Source organism: Conger conger, chromosome 11 (genome assembly GCF_963514075.1).
Source record: "Conger conger chromosome 11, fConCon1.1, whole genome shotgun sequence".
NCBI lineage: Eukaryota > Metazoa > Chordata > Actinopteri > Anguilliformes > Congridae > Conger > Conger conger.
The window spans coordinates 1,512,412-1,539,146 of NC_083770.1; the positions used below are offsets into that span (position 1 = coordinate 1,512,412).

The 26,735-nt window shown below is 49.1% G+C and overlaps 2 protein-coding genes across 3 annotated transcripts; one reads left to right on the forward strand and one right to left on the reverse strand.

Moving 5' to 3' along the window:
• Window positions 1–339: 339 nt before the first annotated feature.
• LOC133140146 (mothers against decapentaplegic homolog 4-like) lies at window positions 340–16,673 on the forward strand. Of its 2 annotated transcripts, none has more exons than XM_061259761.1 (11): window positions 340–569; window positions 2,020–2,892; window positions 5,401–5,575; window positions 5,688–5,717; window positions 6,745–6,963; window positions 8,135–8,239; window positions 9,180–9,230; window positions 11,009–11,192; window positions 11,621–11,789; window positions 12,778–12,916; window positions 14,510–16,673. In XM_061259761.1, exons 2-11 carry the CDS (start codon window positions 2,653–2,655, stop codon window positions 14,719–14,721), a joined length of 1,524 nt encoding a protein of 507 aa, XP_061115745.1. In that variant the 5' UTR covers window positions 340–569; window positions 2,020–2,652; the 3' UTR covers window positions 14,722–16,673. The 2 variants fall into 2 exon arrangements, with proteins under 2 accessions (XP_061115745.1, XP_061115746.1); XM_061259762.1 differs by having other exon boundaries at window positions 6,745–6,951.
• Window positions 16,674–18,748: 2,075 nt separating this feature from the next.
• On the reverse strand, window positions 18,749–24,208 carry LOC133140440 (RNA-binding protein MEX3B). The gene is made up of 2 exons (XM_061260412.1): window positions 23,520–24,208; window positions 18,749–21,519 (listed from the first exon to the last, which is right to left on the reverse strand). The coding sequence occupies exons 1-2, from the start codon at window positions 24,061–24,063 to the stop codon at window positions 20,306–20,308; spliced, it is 1,758 nt and encodes a 585-aa protein (XP_061116396.1). The 5' UTR covers window positions 24,064–24,208; the 3' UTR covers window positions 18,749–20,305.
• Between the last annotated feature and the right edge of the window lie 2,527 nt (window positions 24,209–26,735).

A 26,735-nucleotide genomic window follows, 5' to 3' on the forward strand; every position in this document is an offset into this window, starting at 1 on the left:
AGTGAGATTTTAAATTCTATTCATGTTACTTCATCGTTCACATTTTTATGTAATGTAAAACATCTTAGGAAAGCCGAGTTATTTTAAAAATCGCAAATCGATATAAGGTAGCAAAAAATGCTAACAAAACGTTGTGTCAAGACAGCAAGGCAGGCTGTGTCGACTTAAAGAGCATGCCTTGCTGTTGTTACAGTCCAGAACACAAACAAGTTATACCGTTATCGCGGAAATCGTTTGAATTCTTAAAATTACATCTCAGAAAAATGCCATTACGCGCTACTCGGACTCAGCAAGCACTGCGAGCGACCCCGGCCATGTCATCCTGCTGTCCCAGTCCGCGCCCCTCACTCTGCCCATGCGCGGATCGCCATGTTCATACGCGAGTAATGATAGCAAACAGCGGAGGTTGCGGAGTAAAGCTAGAGAGCTTCATACACGGGCGTCCATGGTCATAGCAATAATTTTAGTTTAAATCCAAAGAACTCCACTGCATTTAGATATATAGAAAAACTGAACAACTAGCCAAGAACCGTTAACAGAGAGGAATACCCGAACCGCGTCGAAGCAAGGTATGATGTGGGAATGGGATTTTATTGCTAGCGAATGGCTGGCTATTCAGCTAAAAACAGTCATAACTGACTGAAGCTCAATTTAGGCCCAAAATCAAAGCGTAAAAATGCAAAAGTAATAGCAAATGCTAAATGCTGCAGAGTCGGTGACACATTTGTATTGCATGGAAGGAACGTGGAAAGTTAGCGACATGTCCCCGTCTAAACGCTACTGAAGTTTTTTCAAGCGTGTTAGCTGGCAGGCTAATAAACTGCGAGCGGGATTACGAAGACTAACATTAGCGAGGCTATTTATGTTGCTTATTAGCTAGCTGGCTTCATTATTTCGACTTAACACTATTGCAAATTAAGGTTTCCCGCTTTTCTGGAAGTGGACATCGCGAACACAAACCAGAACTTAAAACAGCATGTTTTTTTTGTCCGTGGTATTAGGTCTAACTGCTAATGTTGGCTATTTATGAAAATGTGGTGTTTCACTGAATCAGATGTTGGAAACTTTAGAGATTTTGCTAACGTTAGCCTCCCCTGTACGATGTGTACAGCGAAAGTTAGTTAGCTTGGCATTGTTGTGTGAACTATACATTTTGTGGCAGTCTCTGAGTATGAAGTGTGGTGTTAATACACTTTGACGGGAAAGTTACTATCCAGCTACAGAGCGACGCCTGTGTCTCTGTCAGTGTGCACAAGACACTACACTGGTTTGTGTGGTTTGTGCTGAGAAAAGGCATGACATTTGCTGCGTTTTTATGGTTGATGTTATCTAAGGTTAACTGCCATAAGATGCATCATTTGGATCATTGCAAGTCACTGACATGCTACCGTGCCACACTGCGATGGACGCAAAACCGCTTGGATGTTGCTGTTCTCAAACCAAAAAAAGTTAACGTTGCTTATTGCCTATTTTCAGAACTCAATGCTGACTGAAGCATTTTCTCTCCATACTAAGTGAAACCAAAAAACGAATGGAAAGAATAGCATTGCTGCAGGATGTCAAGTTAATTTTGAATTTTGAAATTTGAACTTATTGTACATTTTGTGGTCGTCTTGAATGCAAATTGTCATGTAAAATCAAATAACATAGCTGCCACACTGGTTTGCTTTGCATTATGCTTGGCTCAAGAGTTAACCAGCCCTACAACAAATTAGCTATATTTTCCTGTGGTCTTGTGAATGCAAACAATTCATGATTGCAAGTAGTTGAAGCAATTCCTGAATATCTGAAGACAGTTTTAGAAAAGACTGCCAGTTTGTTTGCCTGTGATATAAAAATACTTGCTCATAGAACAAATATCTTGAGACTCCTAAATTAAGGATGAATCCATGAAATATAACATTTTAACTCATTGCTGTTAGTGTACTGTTGCGTTAGCTTTGCTTCATTTTCGGCAAAAAAGCATTGACATTTGTCATGTTTATATCTTGTAATTGTATTATTATTTTTTCTCTCCAGTTTTACAAGTTGGCACCCTTGATTCAGAGGGTCTGGGGACGCTGAACAGCTCATTTCATCACTTTGTTGTCTGGGAGGGGCCCCTGGCAGCATTCTGTGGAGCCGGGGAGTGACATCATCCCCTTCACCCCACGGGCCTATGGGAGGACAGTCTGAGACTGGGGAGCGATCTGGGAAAGAGCGCAAAGAGCTGTGAAGCAGTGCACAGAGCTGTGAGGCAGTGCACAGAGCTGTGAGGCAGTGCACAGAGCTGTGAGGCAGTGCACAGAGCTGTGAGGCAGTGCACAGAGCTGTGAAGCAGTGCACTGAGCTGTGAAGCAGGAGCTCCTGGAAGAGAGGACTGGTCTCGGACAGGGAAGTCTCGGGAATGAGACCCAGCACGCCCTCTCCCGTGACCCAGCACGCCCTCTCCCGTGACCCAGCACGCCCTCTCCCGTGACCCAGCACGCCCTCCCCCGTGACCCAGCACGCCCTCCCCCGTGACCCAGCACTCCCTCCCCCGTGACCCAGCACGCCCTCTCCCGTGACCCAGCACTCCCTCCCCCGTGACCCAGCACTCCCTCCCCCGTGACCCAGCACGCCCTCCCCCGTGACCCAGCTCCACAGCACCTCTCCCCCTCCCCCCTCCCCGCCATGTCCACCACCAACACCCCCACCAGCAACGACGCCTGCCTCAGCATCGTGCACAGCCTGATGTGCCACCGGCAGGGCGGGGAGAGCGAGACCTTCGCCAAGCGTGCAATCGAGAGTCTGGTGAAGAAGCTGAAGGAGAAGAAGGATGAGCTGGACTCGCTCATCACCGCCATCACCACCAACGGGGCGCACCCCAGCAAGTGCGTCACCATCCAGAGGACGCTCGACGGACGCCTGCAGGTAGGGGCCAGAGAACCGGGCAGGGGATGTGTGGGTGGGTGGATAGGGGATGTGTGGGTGGATAGGGGATGTGTGGGTGGGTGGATAGGGGATGTGGATAGGGGATGTGTGGGTGGGTGGATAGGGGATGTGGATAGGGGATGTGTGGGTGGGTGGATAGGGGATGTGGATAGGGGATGTGTGGCTGGGTGGATAGGGGATGTGTGGGTGGGTGGATAGGGGATGTGGATAGGGGATGTGTGGCTGGTTAGATTGGGGATGTGGATAGGGGATGTGTGGGTTGGTGGATAGGGGATGTGGATAGGGGATGTGTGGCTGGGTGGATAGGGGATGTGTGGGTGGGTGGATAGGGGATGTGGATAGGGGATGTGTGGCTGGGTGGATAGGGGATGTGGATAGGGGATGTGTGGCTGGGTGGATAGGGGATGTGTGGGTGGGTGGATAGGGGATGTGGATAGGGGTTGTGTGGCTGGGTGGATAGGGGATGTGGATAGGGGATGTGTGGCTGGGTGGATAGGGGATGTGGATAGGGGATGTGTGGCTGGGTGGATAGGGGATGTGGATAGAGGATGTGTGGCTGGGTGGATAGGGGATGTGTGGCTGGGTGGATAGGGGATGTGGATAGAGGATGTGTGGCTGGGTGGATAGGGGATGTGTGGGTGGGTGGATAGGGGATGTGTGGCTGGGTGGATAGGGGATGTGGATAGAGGATGTGTGGCTGGGTGGATAGGGGATGTGGATAGGGGATGCGTGGGTGGGTGGTTGGAGATGGGGGCCAATTCCAATCATTTATATTTCTCCTCTTTTTTCCTGACCTGGAAATTGATTGTGGTCCGCCATCTTTAAGGACATTCCGACCCGTTAAATGTTCCTAGGAGCTGGATGTAGAAGTTAAGAACTCCCAATCTTTCCTTTGAGCAAAGAAACATGAGCGCGTCCTTTGCGGAAGTTTTGTCACCTCTCCCCATCTGCCACGTCTGTAACTGACCTGTGGATCCACCTCTCCCCATCTGCCACGTCTGTAACTGACCTGTGGATCCACCTCTCCCCATCTGCCACGTCTGTAACTGACCTGTGGATCCACCTCTCCCCATCTGCCACGTCTGTAACTGACCTGTGGATCCACCTCTCCCCATCTGCCACGTCTGTAACTGACCTGTGGATCCACCTCTCCCCATCTGCCACGTCTGTAACTGACCTGTGGATCCACCTCTCCCCATCTCCCACATCTGTAACTGACCTGTGGATCCACCTCTCCCCATCTGCCACGTATGTAACTGACCTGTGGATCCACCTCTCCCCATCTGCCACGTCTGTAACTGACCTGTGGATCCACCTCTCCCCATCTGCCACGTATGTAACTGACCTGTGGGTCCACCTCTCCCCATCTGCCACGTCTGTAACTGACCTGTGGATCCACCTCTCCCCATCACGTTTGTAACTGACCTGTGGATCCACCTCTCCCCATCACGTCTGTAACTGACCTGTGGATCCACCTCTCCCCATCTGCCACGTCTGTAACTGACCTGTGGATCCACCTCTCCCCATCTGCTACATCTGTAACTGACCTGTGGATCCACCTCTCCCCATCTGCCACGTCTGTAACTGAAACTTAATTAGCGTTTTCTCAACTTCCCCTTCTTCATGTCTTTTTCCTCCTTCGCCTCTCCCGATGGGTGGAGCTAGGAGTAGAGCAAAAGAAAAAAGAGGAGAAAAATAAGCGATTGGGATGAGCACAGTGAATCTGAAGTGGGGTACGGGCGCTGGTGTGAACTTGGGGCGTGGCCAGCGGAGGGGGGGGGCGTGGCCAGCGGAGGGGGCGTGACCAGCGGATGTGGGGCGTGACCAGCGGATGTGGGGCGTGGCCAGCGGAGGGGGGAAGGGGGCAGCGGAGGTGGGAAGGGGCAGCGGAGGGGGGGAAGGGGCAGCGGAGGGGGGAAGGGGGCAGCGGAGGGGGGAAGGGGGCAGCGGAGGTGGGAAGGGGGCAGCGGGTGCCTTTTGCCGAGCGGGGCAACGAGGGCTGGTATTTATGCCAAATTCTGGCCTGAATTACTGAAGCATCCCTCACATTTACCCCATCGGACAATTCGGCTACATTTCTTATCTAATGCATGGATGACCGTTGAAGACTGTTCTTGTGTCCATATGTGAAATGTTTTACTGGAATCTAATCTACGAGTGAACCAGTGCTAATTGTCTCATTTAGCCAGGATAATTGGTGGAAACAAAAACTTTCATACACATGGCACTCAAGGACTGTAACTGCCAGTCCCAGGGTTAGAAGCACCTTCTAGAACGGGCAGTGTTCTGTGCTACAGTCCCTGGGTTCGAAGCACCTTCTAGAACAGGTGGTATTTTCTGTGAGTGAGTGAGTATTTCCTTGCCTCCCCAGTTCCACTTCCAGTTCCATTTGGTCAGAGCTTTGAGTGAACTTTCACAGAGCCGCAGCCCGCCCCGGGCGGGAGCCCTTGCGTGTGTTTCTGACTCCGGCGCTTCCCCCTCCCACAGGTGGCTGGGCGGAAGGGCTTTCCCCACGTGATCTACGCGCGGCTGTGGCGCTGGCCTGACCTGCACAAGAACGAGCTGAAGCACGTCAAGTACTGCCAGTTCGCCTTCGACCTCAAGTGTGACAGCGTGTGCGTGAACCCCTACCACTATGAGAGGGTGGTGTCCCCTGGGATCGGTGAGCACTGCTCTGCTGGTCTCACCCCCCCACGTCTGTGTACTGGAACACAATTTGGCTTCTGTAGATAAATACACGCTTTTTTAACAAGCCCTACCCCCTGCCTTTTCAGATTTGTCTGGATTGACATTGACCAGCTCTGGTGAGTGAGTGTTTGTGCATGGGTCTGTGTATGCATGTGTCGATGGGTTAGTTATTGTACTGTTGGGACATGGGTCTGGGTAAGTCACACCACACCACACCACACCACACCAACACACTTTTGGACCACATTGTCTCAGATTTTTATATTAATACTTATTTGGTCTTATCAGAAACCCCTGAAACTGAATTACACAGAGATCATTATTAAAAATATAATACAAATGTTTGGGTGTGACACTCCTGCCAAGCAGTGCCCAGGAAGTTATGCGTTTTACATTTTCAGAGCAGCACTGAACAGACTGTGGGTTCCAGTTTGATGACCCACACTTCAGGCTGCTATAGCACAGAATGTTGCTCCTATCAAAGGACCACTGGTTGACCTGTCATCACTTTCAACAAGACTCAGTCAGTCGTCAGGATTGTGAAAATGGGAAAGGGTATCGGAGCAAAGCTCTACGTGATACAGCCACGTTAGCTAGTGTAAACAAACTAGATGCTAGTTTTTTTTATTTTTTTATTTTTTTTATTTGGTGACCCCAAGAGTTGGACACAATGAATCTACGCTAGTGAAACAGGAAGTGATGGAATATAGTTCCTTTTGACTGAGAGTAACTCAATTAAGTAAAATAGTATTGCCAATGTCACTTTGTTTGATTTTATTTACGATAATTTTTGGGGTGTCAGTAATTTCTCAAATCATTGAGATTGCTAAATAAGAAACTGAAACACGAGAGTAAATTTATTGCAGTAAAATTATATTGCTTTCCTGTATATTTGAACATAAAATATAGATCAATATCCATGTTGTTGTTAAATGCAGCCTTTTTTCTCCATTTTTATTAAGGAGCCCAATGTATACTGAATTAAACAATGAAATGGTCCTGCTCCAGGAGTCCATGCATCCATATGAAATGTCTGCTTTCTGAACGGTGATGTCCTGGTCCTGGAGAGCCGGGTGTGCTGGTTTTTTGTGGGGTTGTGTGGGGACCCCTCTGCTGACCCGCGCCCTGTTCTGTGGCCCCCAGCTCCACCCGGGCTAATGGTGAAGGACGAGTATGAGTATGACAGGCAGTCCTCCACGCCCAGCATGGAGGGCCACTCTGTGGTGCAGCACCCCCCCTCCTGGCCTGCGTCCTCAGAGCCCTTCGGCAGCCCCGCCCTGCTGCCCCCTCCCGACGCCCCCGGCTCCGCCTCCTCCTCCACCTTCCCTGGCGTCGCCACGGCGACCGCAAGTGAGAACAGAGGTCTCTTCTCTCTTCCTTTCTCTCTCCTTTCTCCCTCTCCCTCCCTCTCTCCCTTTCACTCTCCCTTTGTCCCTTTCACTCTCTCTGCCTTTCACTCTTCTCTCTCTCTCCCTCTCTCTCCCTCTCTCTCCCTCCCTCTCTCTCCCTCTCCCTCTCCTCTCTCTCTCTCTCTCTCTCCTCTCTCTCCAGCCGTCCTGCTTAGTCCCTTTCCATCTCTGGCCCCGTTCATTTCCTTCTCCCCGGAACTCCCCTCTCACACTCACTCACTCACTCACTCACACACTCACTCACTCACTCACTCACTCACTCACTCACTCACTCACACACACACACACACACACACACACTCACTCACTCACTCACTCACTCACACTCACTCACTCACTCACTCACTCACTCACTCACTCACTCACACTCACTCACTCACTCACTCACTCACTCACTCACTCACTCACTCACTCACTCACTCACTCACACTCACTCACTCACTCACACTCACTCACTCACTCACTCACTCACTCACACACTCACACTCTGACACACACTCACACTCTGACACACACACTCACTCACTCAAACACTCTCACACTCACTCTCACACACACTCACTCACGCACTCACTCACTCTCACACACTCTCTCTCACACACACACACACACACACACTCACTCACTCACTCACACACACTCACACACTCACACACACTCACACACTCACACACTCACTCACTCACTCACTCACTCACTCACTCACACACTCACACACTCACACAGACACACACACACCTCCAGTCGCAGTGGACTGTGTTCTCCCCTGTTCCCCTGTCTCCTTCACCGGCTGATCTTGAAAAGCTTTCTGCAGCGGGAGAAGTAGTGTTTTTTTGTTTTTCTTTCTTTCATTCTTTTTTCTTCAGCTGGTGTGCCAGTGTTTGTGTGTGCGTGTGTGTGTGTGTTTGCTTGCTAGGTACTATTTCGTTTTCTGGCAGAAAGCTTTTCAACATTGCCCTGAAGCCTGTAGGGCCTGCGGTCACATTCCACCATTCCTTTTGTTTCTCATCCATATTCACCCTCCTGTCATGTCCGTGTGCTTATCGGCTGCTGTGCCAGGTTCTCTGAAGTGAATGCACAGAGCCATGATTCTCACCTGCGCACGCTCCACTCTCCCCCCACAGACGCCACCTCCACTTGGACCAGAAACAGCAGCTTCACCCCCACCATACCCCACCACCAGAACGGCCACCTGCAGCACCACCCGCCCGTGCCTCACCCGCACTACTGTGAGTACTGCCACCCCAGCACCACCCACAGCTCCACCCACAGCTCCACCCACAGCTCCACCCACAGCGCCACCAACAGCACCACCCACAGCACCACCCACAGCTCCACCCACAGCTCCACCCACAGCACCACCCACAGCTCCACCCACAGCTCCACCCCAGCACCACCCACAGCTCCACCCACAGCTCCACCCACAGCACCACCCACAGCACCACCCACAGCTCCACCCACAGCGCCACCAACAGCACCACCCACAGCTCCACCCACAGCTCCACCCACAGCACCTACTGCCACAGCTCCACCCACAGCACCACCCACAGCTCCACCCACAGCACCACCCACAGCACCACCCACAGCTCCACCCACAGCACCACCCACAGCACCTACTGCCACAGCTCCACCCACAGCTCCACCCACAGCTCCACCCACAGCACCTACTGCCACAGCTCCACCCACAGCTCCACCCACAGCACCTACTGCCACAGCTCCACCCACAGCACCACCCACAGCTCCACCCACAGCTCCACCCACAGCACCACCCACAGCTCCACCCACAGCACCTACTGCCACAGCTCCACCCACAGCACCACCAACAGCACCACCCACAGCTCCACCCACAGCACCACCCACAGCTCCACCCACAGCTCCACCCACAGCTCCACCCACAGCACCTACTGCCACAGCTCCACCCACAGCACCTACTGCCACAGCTCCACCCACAGCTCCACCCACAGCTCCACCCACAGCACCACCAACAGCACCACCCACAGCTCCACCCACAGCACCTACTGCCACAGCTCCACCCACAGCACCACCCACAGCTCCACCCACAGCACCACCCACAGCACCACCCACAGCTCCACCCACAGCTCCACCCGCCCCACTGCCACCGTTCCTCTGAGGAGTCCCTCACCGTTTCCCTTTCTCCTGCTCTCCTAGGGCCCGTGCACAACGACATGGCCTTCCAGCCTCCCATATCCAACCATCCGGGTGAGTGTCTGTTCTTTCTCCCCATCCTGCTCAAAGCCGCTCCACGACCGCACCGTCCCGTTACACGACCGCACCGTCCCGTTACACGACCGCACCGTCCCGTTACACGACCGCACCGTCCCGTTACACGACCGCACCGTCCCGTTACACGACCGCACGGACCCGCTCCACGACCGCACCGTCCCGTTACACGACCGCACCGTCCCGTTACACGACCGCACCGTCCCGTTACACGACCGCACCGTCCCGTTACACGACCGCACCGTCCCGCTCCATGACCGCACCGTCCCGTTACACGACCGCACCGTCCCGTTACACGACCGCACCGTCCCGTTACACGACCGCACCGTCCCGCTCCATGACCGCACCGTCCCGTTACACGACCGCACCGTCCCGCTCCATGACCGCACCGTCCCGTTACACGACCGCACCGTCCCGTTACACGACCGCACCGTCCCGCTCCACGACCGCACCGTCCCGTTACACGACCGCACCGTCCCGTTACACAACCTCACCGTCCCGTTACACGACCGCACCGTCCCGCTCCATGACCGCACCGTCCCGTTACACGACCGCACCGTCCCGTTACACGACCGCACCGTCCTGCTCCACGACCGCACCGTCCCGTTACACGACCGCACCGTCCCGTTACACGACCGCACCGTCCCGTTACACGCCCGCAAGGCCACCGTGGTTTCTGGACCTCATTGAATTCGCTGCTCTAGATTTAAGAACTTGGAGCAGTTTTGTATTTGGTCAGACAAGACTTGAGTTAAGGCTTAGACTTACAGTGACTTACAGTTGGTTAGACTAGGCAGGAGACAGTCCTCCCCCTGGAGCAATGCAGGGTTAAGGGCCTTGCTCAAGGGCCCAATGGCTGTCCAGATCTTATTGTGGCTCCACCGGGGATCGAACCACTCATCGCGTGTCCATATTGCGTGTCCCAGTCCTTTACCTTAACCACTACGCTACAGGCCGTCCTCTTAAGACGTGGATAGCCTGAAAATCGTGATTTTGATTCTAGCCTGGGCTTTTTTTTTTTTAAAGAGCAAGTCTCCAATTTCAGAATCCTGACTGTTGTAATACAATTGATAAAATATAATCGGTTTCAAAATAATTTTGTGAATAGTGGAATATGACTCTTATTTTAGGAATAAAACTTGTGCTTTCTTTAACATTTTAAGCCTTAAGCATGTATTTATTTATCCATGTAATAATAAAGGACTGTGATAAGATAAGTAAAGGCTGCTACAGAATAATCCACTGAAATGTACAGGGCGCTGTATTCTGTTACATTAGCAACTCGGTAAGTGTTTGGTGATATTCTGATCTTTGGATTGATTAAGGAGTTTAGCCATTTAGCAGATGTAAAAAAGAATTATCTAATTATCTAAAGTTGGACAAATGTGGCCCTGATGCTCCAGCAGCTCAGTGCTCAACCCTGTGAACACACAACCCTGTGACCACACAACCCTGTGACCACACAACCCTGTGACCACACAACCCTGTGACCACACAACCCTGTGAACACACAACCCTGTGAACACACAACCCTGTGAACACACAACCCTGTGAACACACAACCCTGTGAACACACAACCCTGTGACCACACAACCCTGTGACCACACAACCCTGTGAACACACAACCCTGTGACCACACAACCCTGTGAACACACAACCCTGTGACCACACAACCCTGTGAACACACAACCCTGTGAACACACAACCCTGTGACCACACAACCCTGTGAACACACAACCATGTCCTTGTCTCTCAGCACCAGACTACTGGTGCTCCATTGCGTATTTCGAGATGGACGTACAGGTGGGGGAGACGTTTAAGGTGCCCTCCACCTGCCCGGTGGTGACCGTGGATGGGTATGTGGACCCCTCCGGGGGCGACCGCTTCTGCCTGGGCCAGCTGAGTAACGTGCACCGCACCGAGGCCATCGAGAGAGCCAGGTACGGCTCCGCTCAACCCTTTCTCTCACCTGTGCAGTGTATTATATTCTCCCCAAAATGAAAGGTTATGAAGGTTATATACAAAATGATTATAAATGCATCTTGAATTAAAGATGATTTTAGATAGTTGGCTCCAGGATTATTGGCACCCTTAATAAAAATGGAGAAGGCTGCATATGACAAACCACCTAGATAATGATCTATATTTTAAGTGCAAACACAGTATACACAAATTGTATACATATATATTTAATTGTTCTCTCATGCCATCTAATTTTTTCTGAAAAACTACAGATGCCTCTAACAATTATTGTAGATAATCAAGATCAATAAAAATGATAGTGGCAATACAGACAAGGCTTGAGATGGTAGATGTGCTGTTGATGTGGCAGGCGTTGTTGAGGTGTGTTCCCCTCTCTGGTCCTCAGGCTGCACATTGGGAAGGGGGTTCAGCTGGAGTGCAGGGGCGAGGGGGACGTGTGGGTGCGTTGCCTGAGCGACCACGCCGTGTTCGTGCAGAGCTACTACCTGGACCGGGAGGCGGGCCGGGCCCCTGGGGATGCAGTGCACAAGATCTACCCCAGCGCCTACATCAAGGTGGGGCTCCGCCCCTCAGGCCTGGGGCCACACGCAGCCATTCACATGCTTCTCTGCGCCTGGTGCAACTGAGCCCACACTATATCTTCAGCTGATGCTTTTATCCAAAGCGACTTCCAGTTCATGAGACTAAGTAGGGGACAATCCCCCCGGAGCAATGTGGAGATAAGGCCCTTGCTCAAGGGCCCAACAGCTGTGCGGATCTTATCGTGGCCACACCGCTTGAACCACCACACCTTGCAGGTCCCAGTCATGTATTTTAAGTACTGTGCTACAGGCTGCCCCTATTCAGAATGAAAAACGATTATGTATTTGAGCCAGGTCTGCTGCGCGGGTGCAGCGTTGGGCACCCCGGGACTGACCACCCGTCTCTGGCGCCCCCAGGTGTTTGACCTGCGCCAGTGCCACAGGCAGATGCAGCAGCAGGCTGTCTCTCTGTCTCACTGTGTCTCTGTGACTCTGGCGCCCCCAGGTGTTTGACCTGCGCCAGTGCCACAGGCAGATGCAGCAGCAGGCTGTCTCTCTGACTCTGTCTCACTGTGTCTCTGTGACTGTGACTCTGGCGCCCCCAGGTGTTTGACCTGCGCCAGTGCCACAGGCAGATGCAGCAGCAGGCTGTCTCTCTGACTCTGTCTCACTGTGACTCTGTGACTCTGGCGCCCCCAGGTGTTTGACCTGCGCCAGTGCCACAGGCAGATGCAGCAGCAGGCTGTCTCTCTGACTCTGTCTCACTGTGACTCTGTGACTCTGTGACTCTGGCGCCCCCAGGTGTTTGACCTGCGCCAGTGCCACAGGCAGATGCAGCAGCAGGCTGTCTCTCTGACTCTGTCTCACTGTGTCTCTGTGACTCTGTGACTCTGGCGCCCCCAGGTGTTTGACCTGCGCCAGTGCCACAGGCAGATGCAGCAGCAGGCTGTCTCTCTGACTCTGTCTCACTGTGTCTCTCTGACTCTGTGTCTCTGTGACTGTGTGACTCTGGCGCCCCCAGGTGTTTGACCTGCGCCAGTGCCACAGGCAGATGCAGCAGCAGGCTGCCACAGCACAGGCTGCCGCTGCCGCGCAGGCTGCCGCCGTCGCCGGGAACATCCCGGGGCCAGGGTCCGTCGGAGGCATCGCCCCCGCCATCAGTAAGCCAGTCTCCTGTTCTCCTGACTCTTCTCCCCCTGTTCTCCTCACCGCCCTCACCCTGATCTCCCCCTGTTCTCCTGACTCTTCTCCCCCTGTTCTCCTCACCGCCCTCACCCTGATCTCCCCCTGTTCTCCTGACTCTTCTCCCCCTGTTCTCCTCACCGCCCTCACCCTGATCTCCCCCTGTTCTCCTGACTCTTCTCCCCCTGTTCTCCTCACCGCCCTTGCCCTGTTCTCCCCCTGTTCTCCTGACCGCCCTCCCCGTTCTCCCCCTGTTCTCCCCCTGTTCTCCTGACCGCCCTTGCCCTGTTCTCCCCCTGTTCTCCTGACCGCCCTCCCCCTGTTCTGCCCGTTGTCCCCCTGTTCTCCTGACCACCTTTGCCCTGTTTCCCCTGTTCTTCTGATCGCTCTCCCTCTGTTCTCACCCTGTTCTCCTGTCCACCCTTCAGAATTAGAAACAGAAATATTTTATTGTCCTCACGTGGAGATTCGTACAGAGCCCCCCTGGTCACCCTAGATAACAAAATATTTAAATCCAGAAAGCCTTGGTTTTGCGATCCCTGCTTTCCGTTTGCCAGTCCGTACCCTCGGTTGAATAAACAGTGTGCTCAGTTAGCCAATCTCTACCCTCAGTTTTGCTAAGGCAAACCGAACACACAGATTGCAAAACTGGGGGTACCGATTGCAAATTGGAGGTACGGATTGGCAAACTGAGAGTATGCATTTCCAATGTGTAAATATATATTTTTTCACCTAGGGTGACTTGGGTGCCTCCATAGATTTGTCTGCGGCTGCACTTGGCATATAAAATGCACTGCAAACAGAAAAAACATTTCAGACATACAGGGAAACACACAGTTCATGTACTCAAGATTGTCACACAGAAATGTGCAAATACACAACCACGCAGTGTATTGCTTTCCGAGTGAAGGAGTTCAGAATGCTCACTGCGCTTGGGATGAAGGGTCTTCTACAGATTCTTAGTGGCTGTTGACCGTTGCCAAAATGAGAGGAGTTGCACACACTGAGGAAAGTTGATGAGATTTGTTGTCGATAATCTTTCTTGGATGCGAGCCCTATACAAATGACCACATACCACAGCCACATACTTTTCCTTTAGTGTTTTGTCTACAATATGGCTGATTGATCAAAACTCAAAAACCATAGTAGAATATTATGTCGTTCCCACTTCGTGAGGACACCAGCTCCCCAGAATGCACTGCCACATTGCATCTTAATATGCTCACTTTACTGTTGCAAACTGACATGTTTTGTCATCTTGACTCTTTTTCCAGTTTTTCAGAATAAAGTGAGCATTTAAAGATGTAATGTTGCAGTGCATTCTTGGGATCCTTACAGGAACTACGTGGTATTTGGTTATGTTTTGACAAGCACCCCCATCCTAAAAAAAGGCAGTTTGTTTCCGTTGGCATATCGCTAATGCCGTAGTCGAATAGATTTACATGACATTACATGCTATTTGTGGGGTTAAGGGCCGTGCGCTGGGCTACACGTGGTGTCAGAGAGCCTGTATTAGATGCACACACAGCGTAATTCAGAAGTATAAAATGCGCTGTGACGGCGCCCCCTAGGCCTCTCTGCGGCAGCGGGCATCGGCGTGGATGACCTGCGCAGGCTGTGCATCCTGCGCATGAGCTTTGTGAAGGGCTGGGGGCCGGACTACCCCCGGCAGAGCATCAAAGAGACGCCCTGCTGGATCGAGATCCACCTGCACCGCGCCCTGCAGCTGCTGGACGAGGTGCTCCACACCATGCCCATCGCCGACCCTCAGCCGCTGGACTGAGCCGCCCAGGCGCCTCACACTGTGACCGGGCAGGGGCCCGTGTCCCTGACCATGCCCCTTCTTTTCCAAATCCCTCATTGGTTAGTGATTCGCTTTTCTTTTTGTTTCGTCTGGCCCAGTCAATCTTACGCAGTATGGGATGGGCACCCCCGGCCCCCCGGCTCCCTGTGCATTACTCTCTGCAGCGCGGCTGTTTCTGTCTGCGCACTCTGCCTGCCGGGCTCCACCGCCAGCTCGTCCGGATAACCGCGGAGACGCGGCCGGCTACTGGGGGGATCTGTGCTGCTTCATGAGAGAAAAACAAAAGCAGAGCCAGGCAGGCGTTGTATTACATATTTTTGGTTTTGCATTAGACTGTTGTATTTCTTCTGTTAATGCTTGGAATAAGCAGCGGGCACTTTGGTGTTTCTTTGTTATATTACCTCCCAGTGTTCCTTCCTGGGGTTGTGTTCTGAGGTGGGGATACGCCAGTGGGTATTACAAGGTGTGACAAATTAGGGTTTCCATATGCCCAGAGGCACAAAACACTCATTAGTCACAAAAATGAACACTAAAACACCTATTTTTTGGCTTTTGTTTATCAATGTTTTAGATTCTTTCTGTATTCCGCATTGCAACTTTTTTTAAATAGTGAGATTTGGACGTCCCTCACCCAGCAGACAGACTGTGGACGTCCCTCACCCAGCAGATTGCATGCACAGGGCCGTTAGGGCTGATCTGAAGTGAGACTGGGCAGATTGCATGCACAGGGCCGTTAGGGCTGATCTGAAGTGAGACTGGGCAGATTGCATGCACAGGGCCGTTAGGGTTGATCTGAAGTGAGACTGGGCAGATTGCATGCACAGGGCCGTTAGGGCTGATCTGAAGTGAGACTGGGCAGATTGCATGCACAGGGCCGTTAGGGCTGATCTGAAGTGAGACTGGGCAGATTGCATGCACAGGGCCGTTAGGGCTGATCTGAAGAAGGTGTGGTTATGGTGCCGCCGCAGGCCTCTGGGTTGTGTTTGCAGTCCAGACTGTCCCTTGCATGATTCGGCTACATCGCCATATTCCTACTTCCCCTGCTTTTATACTTGAGAAAAGCCCTATTTATTAAGAGTGGCAACGGCATTAAAGCAACGATGCAGAGTTGCCATTTTCTTTTATACATAAATGTGTAGTCTTTTGTATAATTTCGAATTTATGGCCCCTTACATTGACTGTTGGTAGAATAATGATGTGTAATAAAAATTTTGTAATAATTAAGTCTTTTTTAAGGGAAGGAACAGGAGGTAATATGAAATGTTTGTGTGTTCCCATTAAGATAATGATGCATAATTCAAACGAGCCCATAATGTTGTTTCATAATGATAATTTTGGGTAGGTTCCACCCTTTGGGAGCAGATGTTGTTCAATGTAATATGGCTAGTAATTTCACTTTCCTGTTATGTTCAGTGTCTACAATGTACAATTTTCTACGGGGAAACACTGGTATTTCATTGCAACGTGGACAGTTAAAATGTGCATCTTGTTATGTTTGAGTACCCATATAAAGACGATGTATTTTGTTAGTGCCAAGCTGGTTGTCGCAGCCGAGTTTGATTAAATTTACTGGACAGCCAGCATATGGTATTCATTTTGTGTTCAAATGTATGCTCCTTTCCCAATAATTTACTTTTGATTTGTCCAATGGGAGCACTGTGTTAAGTGCCGAACTGAAAATGCTGTCATTCTATGCAGACATTTCTGTCCATCTGAGAGATGAGAGATTACATTTAAGCATAACATTGAAGTTATTTTGGCAAGCTGAAGTATCTGTGCTTAGTAATAAGTCTGTACTCAAATTTGCCACATGCTATTTGCTCATTGAGAAATGTAAAGAAGGCGAGCTTTTGCTAACTGGACAACAGGCACTTTTCTTTTTAAAGTTGTATTTCTAATGCAAAATTATTAAATAAGACCTGAATATTAAACTTTTGCCCAAGAACCATTTCTAAACACAATTTTGCTACTTTTGACCCACCAATGTATTTAATGAGTCTTTATTCTGGTTAGTATCGCATTGGCCAATTCTGCAACTCTGGCGAAATGACAGACTTGGTGTATTTATCAAAAGCTCATCCCTCCATGATGGGTGGAATCGTCTCACGTCAATCAGTGTCCACCTGGTCAGGCGCATAGTGCGGTCACTGGCTACGTTTTACATGCACGCGCTTTACATTGTTCCGAACTGTCCCTAATAAAATGAGAGTTATGTTCACCGCATAGGCTATTCTGATTAAATACCCCGTTTAAGATCTTAATATGGCATGGACAATTAATTTATGTCAAGATGTGGCATATTGCGGATATTATTCTGGTGCTACTACGACTTTGAAGCAGAAAAAGAAATCTGGCATGTATTATGTAATGTAGGCTACATTGCAGCTGCAACAGAACCGTAGCTACATTTTTTCCACGTTCAAAAATGGGACTGGACTATCCGTTGTCTTTCAGTATGAACTAGTCCGCTAGATGTTCACGGGGCGCAATGATGCAAGGCCCAGCATATAAGGCACATTTCTGGATTTTGGGATGAGTGATTCTACTTTTACAAATTTTGAAAGGCAAATAGAGAGCATAAGGTGCATAATTTTACGTGGCGATTTTATGTTTCCCGGCACTAAGCACAGTTGCAGATAAACGTGAATAGACGAAGCGTATCAGAATATTGCATAGCTGCCAACTCTCACGCTTTCGGCGTGAGACACGCATTTGCATGTGCGTGTGAAAACAGGTAAATGCGTGTCTCACGCCGAAAGCGTGAGAGTTGGCAGCTATGATATTGTATTTTTCAGGATAGTGTCAATTATCGGGATAGCGTGTTCATGTAAACGTAATTGCTGTCCGATGAATCTAGGTTTTAATTGAACGGCCACTGCTTAAAGATGATGCACTTGAAGGATGACTCGTAGCCTACTTCGGGTGTAAAACGGAAAATTAAGCCCCTTCAAACGCGGTGTTTCTGGCCTCGAGCGGCAGTATTACCGAGCTGATCTCCGGGGACAAAAAAAACTGGGGCGTCGCTGCGCTTGTGTGTGGAGAGGGGGCTTTCATAAGTAGGCAACTGTCGCATGACGTTTGATCCACTTCCCAGCGGGAGCGGCCAGACGGGCTAGCCTTCGCACAATGCGGCAGCTTGCGGGAGACGCCCTCTATTTCAGAGAGGGCACTGCGCGGCACCTACAACCGCTTACACACCGCGCTGCTATCACATTCGGTTAGGAACACTGCGCGTTTGCATTAAAAGCAACGTTCGCCAAAATAGCTACACTGAAAACATTCGTGTCTAGCTCTATTTGCAAGAGGGCTTGCTGGCCACCAGAGAGGAGAACGGAATATGCCGAGGTTAAAGGAATGCTACCTGGCTTTATGCAACCATTAAACGGCAGAACATCTGCCCACTCGGCACCCCATCAGAAGCATGGCAACGGTATTTGCCTTTTAAATAGTTCCTGCCAAGAATGTGATCTTACTTGCTGATGACGACGACCAATTTCTTAAGTTAGCTCACAATGTTCCGAACCGCGCAACTTTCATGATGAATACATAAGTTAATTCCAGGTTTGGTTTTTGTGTGTGTAAATTCTTCACGTATTCATAAAAACTTTGTGTGTGCTGAAATGGATCACGTACGTGACATGCACAGTCACATGGTAATAGTGCTCCACTGTGACATTGTGGTGGCGAAGCTGTTGCTAACGATAGACTACGAACCGGGCAGGCTTATACGGCTCAGCCAAAAGTGTTGGTGGTAATTGAGCTTCGGGTGCTGTTCGGAAGACCGTGTTAGCTCACAGGAAAATTGTGTAGTCATTTGTCGTTTTGTCTATAATTATTGGTCCAGTTCAAATGAATCCAAATGCTTTTGTGTCTGGGATAGCAAACGAGCAACCATGAACATAAGCCAAAGTCTATGACTGAAAATCTAGAACCAAGGTTAAGCGGATAAAACTGAATTAGTCAATTGGTATACCCATTACCATACCCGCATTCAGTCACAACACAATTTTCTTTAAAATGAAAGTCTTTATTAAGTAACTTTAATATCAGAAAAATAAAACTCTTATAATTCTTTTTACAGCAAATATATATCAGTGCTTTGGCCACATAACTTAAAAGGCCCTTTATCATAAAATATAGTCTGTTTTAAACTTGAATCAATTTATTGAATTTATATGCCCTAAGACTGCCCTACATATACATAACAAAAGTGTAGTAAAATTAGCAAATACTTCACTGTTGGTACAGTAATTATATAGCCTTATGTGCATATGTACACAGCTATATTATATATACTGAATATGTACTATACACTTAGATACATTGATAAAATTGTTAAGGTGGCTCACAGACATACGCGCAGCTGAAGTGTGACATCTTGGCCGTTTTGCACATGCGCAGGTGCGCATTCCTTCCTCACGAGACGGCAGCCAGGTCAGTTTCAATACTGTCCAACTATACTACAAGCGAAACAGCACTGAAAGGCCCAGTCCTGCTCATACTGGAGAAAAATAAAAAATATTTTATTTGTAAACTTTGTTTTTTTTTTTTGATTTATATTTATACGAAATGTAACTTCAAGTGGAAATAAAAAATAAATCTGTATTTATCAATTAATAACAATAATATTAATACACAAAAGTCAAATATTAACTTTGAGAGGTTGAGGATCAAGGTTTTTTTGTGTGGATGGGGGGGGGTTAGGGTGCGTGGGACGGAGGGCCTTGGGGGGGGGGGGGGGTCCTCCATGGGCTCAGGAGCTGCAGCAGTCCCCTCATCTCTTGTTCCCTCTACTCTCAATATTGAAAATTACCTCACCGTTAGAAAGATTTGAGATGTGGGTCATGTGATAACATGTTTGAGCAACCATGCAAAAAGGCAACTGAACCATAACTTTGTTCCCGGTATTGGGGGGGGGGGGGCAACCGTTTTAAAATGGCCGACAGAGGGTGGGGTTGTCGCGTTCCCTGGTTAGGGTTACTCCCTGGCGTTTCCTGCACCTCTTCACTCACGCATTAAAAGAAAACGGTAGAAAGAAAATAGCAAGGGATATGGCTGGAATGTTGGGGGCCCCCAGCATCTGAAAAGGAGCTGTAGTGTTGGCGTGGCTCAGGGATCTACGTGAAGCACTAGTCGTCGTAGACGGATTAAAAGCAACGTTTTAAAATGAAAGGGCAGGCACAGCAGCACTTGTGTCAGACTCGGGGCTGCTCTGGCGAGAAAGCATCAGGCCGGGGAAACCATCTCATAACTAATGTAGCAGCTAAATAAATGGGGGTCGGGGTGGGTGCTTAACGTCGTGACCGACGACTGAGCCTTAATCTGTAACTTGCTTTACAACCTAATCTTTAACAGTCATAGCAATCATGATACAATTTGTAAAATAAAAAAATAAAATAAAAGGAAAAAGAAGAATATTACACCAAACTAAAAGGAAAAACAAAAAAGTTAATAATAAAAAATAAAAAAAAATTGTTACCAACATCCCCAATTCAGTAACACCCCAGTCAAAACCCTCATCACTGTCCGCTAGGGAGCAAACACAGGCACAGCCGGGCGCGGTTCAAACATTACGCAGACGGATGGCCTGGGTCACGGGCGCCTGGCACACGGGGCACAGGGGCTGGGCCTTGCGGCAGATGTGGTCGGCGCACTCCATGCAGAAGAGGTTGTGGCCGCAGGGGACCAGGGCGGCCGTGATCTCGCTCCCCAGGCAGCAGACGCAGTCCAGCCGGGCGCGGTCGGGGGGCGACCCGGAGGCCGCGCTGTCGCTGGAGGAGGAGAAGGCCGAGCCGCAGTGCTGGGGCGGGGGAGGGGCGGCGCTGGGCGCGCTGTGGACGCGGCGGGCGGCCGGTCGCTCGGACGCCTCGGGGTGGAGGGGGGGCGACACGCGGGGCGGGGGGGTGCCGGGCTGGCCCTCCAACAGAGGAGCACCCGGCTCAAAGGTGCTCCACAGCATCACCTGCTGGTGGGGCCCGGGCGGCGCCGCAGAGACAGCCAGGCTGTCGAAGCCCCCCGTGGGCTCTGGGGCGGGAGCCTCGTCCGACCCCGGGGGCAACAGGGTGTCCCCGAACCAGAAGCTGCCATTGTTGTTGTTATTGCTGTTGCCGTTGAACGGGCTGGAGGGGCTGCAGTCAGCCGCGCGGCCCCCGCCGTAGCACGAGTCGCTGGAGCCGCTGCCCAGGGAGCTGGAGCTGTCGTTGCGGTAGCTGGAGGTCATCCGGCCGCAGCCATTGGCCGCTGGCCAGGGCCCCCCGGGGCCGGCCGTGTCGAAGCTGACGTCGGTGCCGTTGTGGTGGAAGTCATCCACGTCCTCACCAGCAGTCTCCACGCTGCCCCCCGTGCGCAGCGCAATGTGTGCCTCGATCTCCTCCCGCGCACGGTCCACGTTCTCCGGCATGCCCGTCACCTCGAACACAGGCTCTTTGTCACGGCTGGGCGTGACGATGTAGGTGTGCGTCTGCTGCTGGATGCGCTTGATGGTGGCCCCTTTGGGCCCCACCACCAGCCCCACCACGCGGTACGGCACCCGCACCTGGATGGTGGTCTGGCCCGCCAGGGAGGGCCCCGGGAGCCCGGGCCCCGGCGCGGTCAGCGGCCCCGCCTTGTTGCGCGAGGCCCGGATGAGGGAGAAGTGTTCGGCCGCCAACAGGATCTCCCTCTTGGCCATGGCCACGTCCTCCTTTCGCCCGGTCACCACGAACACCGGCTGCTCCCCACGCACCGGCGTCTTGATGTAGGTGTTGGTCTTCGCCCGCAGCGCTTTTATCTTGCAGCCTGGCAAGACGAGGGGAGAAATGACACCTTACAGCAGACTACACAACTAAAGTAGTGTACACCCCACCACACAAAACTATAATTCCCAAGACTCACCACAGATTTTAAAGGGGAAAACATATTTGACTGCCAACAAAGGATTCCGTTACAGGACAGGCTAGCTTTTAGAGTTTAAAAAGTTAATCCCACAATGTCACTGGTCCCAGTCATTACTATAGGCCACTCGTTCCCAAAACTCTCCACAGGTACTCCAGGTATGGGATGCGTTCATGCACACCAGAAGCAACGAATAAAGCTCTTAATTGGTCGCATCAGGTGTGCACAAGGCTGAACACATAAAAAAATAGCAGGGGTACCACTGCTATGGACTCATTTTCATAAAACTGGTACAGCAAGGGGTTGGTAGTTTGAAAGGGATGGGGACTGGAGGGTGACCAAAATAATTAAGCAAGAAACTTAATCCTATTTGGCCAGAAAAATAGCTTCCCAGATTTACACTGAACACGGTGACAAGCTGCATAAAAGCAAACTGTGCGGTCAGGATTTGTCTTTGTTCAATATTTTACACATTATTTTAAAGTATATTCCCCCACCACTTTCCAAAACGCCTGGGCTATTTTTTCCTTACCTGGCCCTAAAACCAAAAATACGGGAACATACAGCGAATGTGTTTGAAGAGCAGAACACGTAGCATGTCACTGCGTAGGGAACTTAAAGTACAGGCCACACTATGAAGATTTACAGAATAAAAATACATAACTCAGATTACAGTGTTGTTGCATGCCTAATTAAATAAGTAACGGCTTCCAGCAATAATATTTTTGATAGTTAGACAGTCGGTTAGGACATGAAAGAGAAACCATTTTAACGTTAGAGCCACATCACACGTGTTTTGCCACATCACCTCCTGAAGTAACGTTACCACTGAAATAGTCTTTCGCTTTGGCCAGTCAGAGCTAGTTTGCCAATCCTACCAAGTAGCGTAGCTAGCAATTTCACATGAACAATAACTTTGGTGCAATTACTCTGTTAACCTCGTTTGCAAACTGCTGAGCTGGCCTGTATTAACGCTTCTTCGTAAACATAATCTGAAAAAAATGTAAGATATGTTTACAAACCAGAAAACATGTCTACACTAAACCCAATCTATTTGCCAGGTAAAAAAACAACTGGGCGACTTCGGAATTTAGCCAACGTTAGCCAAGCCAGCTAGCTCACATTACTTTCCTATGTTTCCGGTTTCGTTGGCCAGCCTTAATGTGTGCACACTGACCCAGAAAAGGGGGAAAAACTTTGACAAGTCAAACATGTAACAATACACTGTCGCTACCCTGATGGTATACAGTTAGACTACTAACCTAAAACCCACATCGCTTAGCCTAATGGTAGCTAGATTGTGTGTAAAAAAATATATATATATAGAGGTTGGACCAAGTCAACGTTAATGAAGTTAGCCAATTATCGTAAACGGGCTGAGGTAGCAAGCTAGATAGCTACACAACTTCCTAGAAAAAGCCGCTAAGCACTGTTCAGTTTTACACATTAAGTTAAAATATTAGCTGACTACTCAACAGGGAAACAAAACTGTTAACTTAGAAGCACAGCATAGGTAACATTAGCGTCGATAACGTTAGCCAAACGCTCCTAAACGTGAAACAATCTGCCGCAACTTAAAAAGCACCTTAAAATAAGCGAAAATATCGCATTTGTCGTACTGAGTCGACCATGCAATTTTAGCAAGCATAGAAAAGAAAAACACTTGCCCGCTGTCTACGGTTGGCTGCTTCGTATAACCGCACACATGGGTCGATAGCCAACTTGCTAACGTGCTCGTTTTAGCCGCTAGTCTGGTTCTTGTTAGCAATAAGCTAACGTAACTGCACAGCAGGTTAACTTACTTTTGCTTTAACTTACTTACTTAAACATATGAAGCTAAAATATTCCAATGTGTGAAAACCCACATAGCCATTACTAAAATAAATGTGCAATAGTACACTCACCCTGTCTACCGACTATTTCGGCTACATGTTCCGAACTGGGCACCGCGACACATTCCGTAGTGTTTACACTTTTCCTCCGCATGAGCGACGGCTGATCCACCTCGAATCCTGGGTCTCCGTACACCGGTGGTAAAATCATCATACAAGCAACCTGCTGTTGCGTGGAGTCATCAAGCCCTCCGCCATACAGTATGACCGTCTCCGCAGGCTCCATTCCAGGCAACATCACAGAGCCTAGACCGGGGACAGGGGCCTGTGCTAGCAGCGTGTTTGAATCGGTTTCTTCCCCTACCGCTTCATCGGGTTCTTCAAAATCATCCTCCTCCGGCGGCAGTTTGCGAAGTGGTACGGGCTGAAGGTCCAGCACGGTGCCGAGCAGACTGAGGTGGGAGGCCGGACGTGAATGCAGAAGGGGCTCCTGTGGTTCGGTCTGACACTGTGTGCCGTGCTCATCCAGGCCTATCCCGGCAAATGTTTGTACTACCAGTGGCGGGAGCTCCGACTCGGTTTCCTCGGCTTCCAGCAAAGATGTGCTACTGGGCATTGTGAGACACTCTTAAAATACCGCTCCGTTCAGTCTTGATAAAATATATACATTAGGGTCTTATTAATAAAAAGTCTACGTATGAAATATGAGCGATATCTGACAACAATAATACTATTGGGTACCTTTTGTGAGCTTTATAAAAAAAAAAAAAAAAAAAAAAAAAAAAGAACTGCCCGCGCCGGTCGATTTGGTCAATGTGTTCCGTGAACCTATTTTTTCCGCCCTTACTTGATCTTTCTTTTGTTTTATCACCAAGCCACAACAGCCACGCCTGGTTAAAACTGAACTGTGTTTCTATTGGTTATCTGAGACAGATTGTAGTTTCACTACTCTGGGTTGGTTACACTAGCGAGCATAACTCCGTTACGATTGGCTTGAACTTGCAACCGTTTTTGTGTACGCCTTTGTTTGGGCAAATGAGGCCCAATCGGACCCACGGTGGCAAGACTCGTAAACTCTTGTGTTACTGTCTGGTTGCTGGCCAAACGTGTTGAAAACACCGAAAGGTGTGTTATTCGGTTGACTTTTTCTTGAGATCAGTACATAAAGTGTGGTTTAAAAAAAAATTGTCTGCAATACATCAACGTAAGATAGGTAAATTACATTTACATAATTTAATCTGAAAGTACTTGTAGGGGATTCTACTAGTTGGCATAAAGTACATATGAAACTGAATGTTTTGCATACATAAGTACAATTATAAATACAAAATAAATACAATTCTCATTCCTGCTTGAGTTTACCTGGTGATGCACAAGTTGCAACCGAAGCATATTTTTTCTCTTCGAAGCTGCTTGCGAAGATCACCTCTGGGATTCCTTTGATGTTCACTGGCCTGAAGTAAGAGTGGGCTAAGAGTGATTAAAAAAAATTATCAAAATGTTATTGGCGTCCCCTAGATTAAAAATAATAATAATCTTGGGGACGCTACCTGGCTAAGTAGAGCAGAGAAAGTATGGTCTCCTTCTCTTTTACATGTTGAACAGGAGGAAAGTAGAGAGGGTCACAGAGAGACTCTGGTCACAGAACAAAATAAAGTGCAAAGTGTCAAATCCAGTAAATCTGACCAATTAAATGTTTTTGTTGCCTCTGTCTACTGTGCATATTAGTAAAACAAATGGTTGATTTGGACCAGGTACCAAGCAGTCTAATTATACAACTGCAGAGCTGAATATCACTGGTATCAATAAGGCATTTCTTTAATTCGTAATGATTATGTCACAGGTGTGACAGAAACCTAAAAACTGTTCAAGGCAAATCAATGCAATGGACTGTATATTTGGACAGTGACACATTATTTGTCGTTTTTTAATTTTAGCTTTAATTTGAGGGCTTTTACATTGTGCAGTGTAGGATTTGTAGACATTTTATACAGTCCCTCCCTGTAGGGGACCAAAAGTAATTAGACAATTGGTTGCTCAAATATTTCTTGGATAAGTGTATTAATTTTCATTGTTGGTTCATGCATAAAAGAGCTAGGAAGAAGTCTATAGTGGATTCTAGGATAATCATTTGCAACTGTTCAACAGATCAAGAACACACTCCAGGATGTAGGCATCGACGCGTCAAAGACCACCATCAAGAGAAGACTATCCAGCATAACCTGAGGGATGCAAGATGCAAACCCCTAGGTTTGCAAAAACGTATGTTAACATTCCGGAACAAAGTGTTATGGACAGATGAGACGAAGACCAACCTGTACCAGAGTGATGGAAAGAGGAAAGTGTGGAGAAAAAACAGCTCATGAGCCAAAGCATACCACCTCATCTGTGAAACATGGTGGAGGGGGTGTTATGGCTTGGGCATGTATGGCTGCCCCTGGAACTGGCTCACTTGTGTTCATTGATGATGTCCCTGCTGACGGCAGCATCAGGATGAATGTGAACGTATAGAGAAACATTTTGTCTCCTCAGATCCAAGCAAATGCATCAAAACAGATTGGCCAACACTTCATCATGCAGCAGTACAATGATCCAAAACAAGCAGGTTTTTCGGCCAAAAGAAGGTTCTTGACTGGCCAAGTCAATCACCTGACCTTAATAGTCCCCAAAACAAGCAGGGGCTGAAGAGGGCCGCAGAACAGGCCTGGCACAGCATCACCAGGGAAGACACCCAGTGGCAGTCATTCATTACAAAGCATTTGCAACAAAATGGTTAATTTTTCCAATTAGTTTTGGTCCCCTAGAATTGGGGGAATGAAAGGTCTGAAAAGGGCTGTAACTCTTACGCTGTTCACCCAGTATGGATGGAAAAGCCCCACATTTAAGAAAGTTTGCACTTTTAACAGGATAGTGATTGTTTTATTTCAGCTGTTTGTTTGCCGGACTACAGAGCAGAAATAACAAAAGATGTGCCACTGTCCAAATACTAAGGGACTGCTCTGCACTGTATATACATCTATAAGAAGGATAATGAACCTCATGTCATGAGAAATTTCAACAGGAAAAGTTTATTCATTTTGAAAGACAAGCCACACATTTTAAGAAAACAACACTAGTAAGCTAGCCTGAGCTCTGAGTCTGAAATATTCAGAAAAACAAACTACATGTGTCTTTGATCTCTTCTTTTTTCATATTGACACACTAAAAGTTAATATATATTTATAAATATAAAAGTTCCCCAGTTATTTTGCTTTAATTTTTGTAAAATACACAATACAAATCATCCTC

Coding starts and splice junctions, on each gene's coding strand:
- LOC133140146 (XM_061259761.1), top strand. CDS start 2,653: ATGTCCACCACCAACACCCCCACCAGCAACGACGCCTGCCTCAGCATC. Junction 5,576..5,687: donor GGTGGTGTCCCCTGGGATCG/GTGAGCACTGCT, acceptor CTGCCTTTTCAG/ATTTGTCTGGATTGACATTG. Junction 5,718..6,744: donor ATTGACATTGACCAGCTCTG/GTGAGTGAGTGT, acceptor TGTGGCCCCCAG/CTCCACCCGGGCTAATGGTG.
- LOC133140440 (XM_061260412.1), bottom strand. CDS start 24,063: ATGCCCAGTAGCACATCTTTGCTGGAAGCCGAGGAAACCGAGTCGGAG. Junction 21,520..23,519: donor CGAAATAGTCGGTAGACAGG/GTGAGTGTACTA, acceptor TCGTCTTGCCAG/GCTGCAAGATAAAAGCGCTG.